The sequence below is a fragment of the Blennius ocellaris genome, assembly GCF_963422515.1.
Source record: "Blennius ocellaris genome assembly, chromosome: 22".
NCBI lineage: Eukaryota > Metazoa > Chordata > Actinopteri > Blenniiformes > Blenniidae > Blennius > Blennius ocellaris.
The window spans coordinates 392,666-397,262 of record NC_137671.1 but is presented as its reverse complement, the minus strand read 5'-3'; the positions used below and the strand labels follow the sequence as shown (position 1 = coordinate 397,262).

The 4,597-nt window shown below is 54.8% G+C and overlaps 1 protein-coding gene across 2 annotated transcripts in view; it reads left to right on the top strand.

Annotated features, from left to right (window-relative positions):
* Window positions 1-4,524, top strand: part of mdm2 (MDM2 proto-oncogene) — an 8,775-nt gene extending 4,251 nt beyond the window's left edge. For both annotated transcript variants that reach the window (XM_080517944.1, XM_080517945.1), the window contains 7 exons: window positions 1,427-1,482; window positions 1,761-1,845; window positions 1,941-2,134; window positions 2,215-2,346; window positions 2,435-2,503; window positions 2,599-2,776; window positions 2,930-4,524. In XM_080517944.1, the coding sequence (XP_080374070.1) occupies window positions 1,427-1,482; window positions 1,761-1,845; window positions 1,941-2,134; window positions 2,215-2,346; window positions 2,435-2,503; window positions 2,599-2,776; window positions 2,930-3,360 (1,145 nt within the window). In that variant the 3' untranslated portion in view covers window positions 3,361-4,524. The remainder of the gene's footprint in view (window positions 1-1,426; window positions 1,483-1,760; window positions 1,846-1,940; window positions 2,135-2,214; window positions 2,347-2,434; window positions 2,504-2,598; window positions 2,777-2,929) is intronic.
* Window positions 4,525-4,597: the final 73 nt, after the last annotated feature.

The following is a 4,597-nucleotide window of genomic DNA, read 5'->3' as shown; positions in this document are numbered from 1 at the left end:
ATCCTCCTCTTCATCATCCTCCTCTTCATCATCCTCCTCCTCTTCATCATCCTCCTCTTCATCATCCTCCTCTTCATCATCCTCCTCCTCTTCTTCCTCTTCATCCTCCTCCTCCTCCTCCTCCTCCTCTTCATCATCCTCCTCTTCATCATCATCCTCCTCCTCCTCCTCCTCCTCTTCATCATCATCCTCCTCTTCATCATCATCCTCCTCCTCCTCCTCCTCCTCCTCCTCTTCATCCTCCTCTTCATCATCATCCTCCTCCTCCTCCTCCTCTTCATCATCCTCCTCTTCATCATCCTCCTCTTCATCATCCTCCTCTTCATCATCCTCCTCTTCATCATCCTCCTCTTCATCATCCTCCTCTTCATCATCCTCCTCCTCTTCATCATCCTCCTCTTCATCATCCTCCTCTTCATCATCCTCCTCCTCTTCTTCCTCTTCATCCTCCTCCTCCTCCTCCTCCTCCTCTTCATCATCCTCCTCTTCATCATCATCCTCCTCCTCCTCCTCCTCCTCTTCATCATCATCCTCCTCTTCATCATCATCCTCCTCCTCCTCCTCCTCCTCCTCCTCTTCATCCTCCTCTTCATCATCATCCTCCTCCTCCTCCTCCTCTTCATCATCCTCCTCCTCCTCCTCTTCATCATCCTCCTCTTCATCATCCTCCTCTTCCTCCTCCTCCTCCTCTTCCTCCTCTTCTTCATCATCCTCCTCTTCATCATCCTCCTCCTCTTCTTCCTCCTCCTCTTCATCATCCTCCTCCTCTTCTTCCTCCTCCTCTTCATCATCCTCCTCTTCATCTTCTTCATCATCCTCCTCTTCATCATCCTCCTCCTCTTCATCATCCTCCTCCTCCTCCTCCTCTTCATCATCCTCCTCTTCTTCCTCCTCCTCCTCCTCTTCCTCCTCCTCTTCATCCTCCTTTTCTTCATCATCCTCCTCTTCATCATCCTCCTCCTCTTCTTCCTCTTCATCCTCCTCCTCTTCATCCTCCTCCTCCTCCTCCTCCTCTTCTTCATCATCCTCCTCTTCATCATCCTCCTCCTCCTCCTCCTCCTCCTCTTCATCATCCTCCTCTTCTTCCTCCTCATCCTCCTCCTCCTCCTCCTCTTCATCCTCCTCCTCCTCTTCTTCATCCTCCTCCTCCTCCTCCTCTTCATCATCCTCCTCCTCATCCTCCTCATCCTCCTCCTCTCTCCTCTTCTTCCTCCTCCTCCTCCTCCTCCTCCTCACACACACACACACTGCAGGGCTTCAGTCCATCAGGCAGATTCTCCTGCAGTCCAGTGTGTATGAAGCCCCGCCCCCCAGTGGCCCAGTGAGGAACTGCAGTCACCGCTTGATACTGAGGTTGACGTGTGGCGCTCAACGCCTCGTCGTTCTGAACCCGTCCGTCTGTTCAAACCTTTCCTTTCCCTCTCAGACTCGCCGAGTCGTGATGGAGCAGCCGGCGGCCGAGGGGCGGAGCTAGGACGAGAGGTAACGCCTGCAGTACCGCAGTGTGGCCACCGGGGCAGCAACACATTAACACTGAAGTCATTTCTTGAATTGTCCAGATTAAAGACGTCTCACCATTAAAGACGTCTCACCATTAAAGACGTCTCACCATTAAAGACGTCTCACCATTACAATGTAGAAGTTTGAAGGTTGTGAGCGAAATGAAGCTAGCAGCTCACATGCTAACCAGCTAGCAGCAGCCTGCTGCCCCCTGCTGGTCACCGGTGGAGAAGCGCTTCATTCTGGCCCTCTGCTTCCAGGACGCCGACGCAGGAAGTCACTGCTCCTCTCCAGACCGCCGCAGACGACGGAGGAGGAGGCGGAGCCAGCGGAGCAGCGACCCAGGTGAGACCGCGGCGCCTCCGCCCACCGCCGACGTCGTGGCTAAGCTCCTCCCACCGGCGACATCGCGGCTAAACTCCTCCCACCGTGGGCCTCAGGCCCGTCGTGCAGCGTGGAGGGCGACGGCGAGCAGCAGGACTTGGGGGCGGAGTCAGGAGACGAGGGGAGGAAGAGGAGGCGGTCCGACAGCTACTCCCTGACCTTCGACGACAGCCTGTCCTGGTGTGTGATTGGCGGACTGGGAAGTGGGCGGGACCGGCACAGCAGCCAGTCGTCGGACGCGCTCAGTGTGGTGAGTGTCCGGCGGAGCGTCTCTGTCGCCGTGACGACCACTGAGTCAGGGTGACACAGTGTGTGTGTGTGTGTGTGCAGTCTGCGAGGTCAGAGGTCACGGTCGCAGCTTCAGAGTCCGACAGCGACAACTTCAGCGTGGAGTTCGAGGTGGAGTCCGTCGACTCCGACGACTACAACGAGGACGACGCCTCCCTGTCTGCAGACGACCAGGTGGAGAAAACAAACACCCCCAGAGACACACCACAACCTGGACACACACTGACTGTGTGTGTGTGTGTGTGTGTGTGTGTGTGTTCAGGTGTATGAGGTCATCTTCGAGGCTGAGGAAGAGGACTCGTTTGATGAAGACACGGAGATATCTGAAGCTGTGAGGACACACACACACACACACACACACACACACACACACACACACACACACACACACACACACACACACAGTCCTGACGGTGTGTCTCTCAGGACTACTGGCGCTGTGTGAAGTGTGAGGAGTTGAACCCTCCTCTGCCCAGCAACTGCCAGCGCTGCTGGGCTCTGCGTGACGATTGGCTGCCGGAGCTGTCAATCAGCTCCTCCCCCTGCAGCCCCAAGCCCCTCCCCCTGAAGCCCAGCAGCCAATCAGACGCCGGAGAGGCTCCCGGTGAGTTTCAGTCCAGAAAAGACGTCCGATCCAAACATAAAAGACTTGTTCCAGACGGACATGGGGGTCCTGGGGGACCGGGGGGTCCTGGGGGACATGGGGGACCTGGAGTCCCTCCAGCATGTTAACCAGGTGTGTGTGTGTGTCCTGCAGGAGTGGACGTGGACGAGAAGGACGGCGTGGACGTCCCCGATGGCAAACGGGCCAAGGCGGTCCAGGGTGAGAGTCAGACGGACTCGCTGTCGTCCTCGCAGCCGTCCTCCTCCTCCTTGTCCTCCTTGTCCTCCTCCCAGGACAAGCTGTGGCCCTCGTCCTCCTGCTGCGACTCCCAGGAGGCCCCGCCCCCCCCCTCCTCCACCCCCCAGCTGGAGCGCAGCGTGTCGGCGGAGTGGCGCCTCCCGGACTCGTGTCTGGACCCGTGTCTCATCTGTCAGTCCCGTCCCAAGAACGGCTGCATCGTCCACGGCAGGACGGGACACCTGATGTCCTGCTACGTCTGCGCCCGGAAGCTGCAGAGGAGGAACAAGCTGTGTCCCGTCTGCAGACTGCCCATCCAGACCGTCATCCTCACCTACGTCAGCTAGACCTCCACCCTCATCCTCACCTACGTCAGCTAGACCTCCACCCTCATCCTCACCTACGTCAGCTAGACCTCCACCCCCATCCAGACCCTCATCCTCACCTACGTCAGCTAGACCTCCACCCTCATCCTCACCTACGTCAGCTAGACCTCCACCCCCATCCAGACCCCCATCCTCACCTACGTCAGCTAGACCTCCACCCTCATCCTCACCTACGTCAGCTAGACCTCCACCCTCATCCTCACCTACGTCAGCTAGACCTCCACCCCCATCCAGACCCTCATCCTCACCTACGTCAGCTAGACCTCCACCCTCATCCTCACCTACGTCAGCTAGGAGCCCCCATCTCCCTGGGACGACCACTGTCCTCCAGTTCCTCCTCTGGCTCCTCCTCCAGTTCCTCCTCCAGTTCCTCCTCCAGTTCCTCCTCTGGCTCCTCCTCCTCCAGTTCCTCCTCTGGCTCCTCCTCCGGTTCCTCCTCTGGCTCCTCCTCCGGTTCCTCCTCTGGCTCCTCCTCCTCCAGTTCCTCCTCAATCTTTATTTCTGCCAGTAGAAAACGACCAGTTGTTTGTTGTTTGAAGCCGCCTGGAGAACTTTTCTTCTTCTTCTGTACTTTTCTTCTTCTGTACTTTTCTTCTTCTTCTTCTTCTGTGCTTTTCTTCTTCTTCTGTGCTTTCCTTCTTCTCATTCTTCTTCTGTGCTTTTCTTCTTCTTCTTCTTCTTCTGTGCTTTTCTTCTTCTGTACTTTTCTTCTTCTTCTTCTTCTGTACTTTTCTTCTTCTTCTTCTTCTGTACTTTTCTTCTTCTTCTTCTTCTGTGCTTTTCTTCTTCTTCTTCTTCTGTACTTTTCTTCTTCTTCTGTGCTTTCCTTCTTGTCCAGCAGAGCAGAACTACTTCCTGTGGCAGATGAATGTTTTGTTCTCCACGCTTTGATCCCAGCGCTTTATTTTAGCGGGTGTAATTTCCCTGCAGGTTTGTTTCCTCTTCCCTCGAGGAAATGAGTATTTTTATATGAGAAGAATTGACTCCCAGAGAAACGATGCTGTTAAAATAAAGCGTTATTTATTTATTGAAGAGGCTCATTTTTATTTAAGACTCTTTTTCTCTGAGCTTCTTTCAAGGACAATAATTTTTGTTAAACTGAATAAAGTCTAACTTGTGACTGTTTGTTTGGTTTCTCTGAACTCCATTACCCACAATGCACCTGTCCTGGTTCTGCTGCCTCATAAAGAAAACAAAA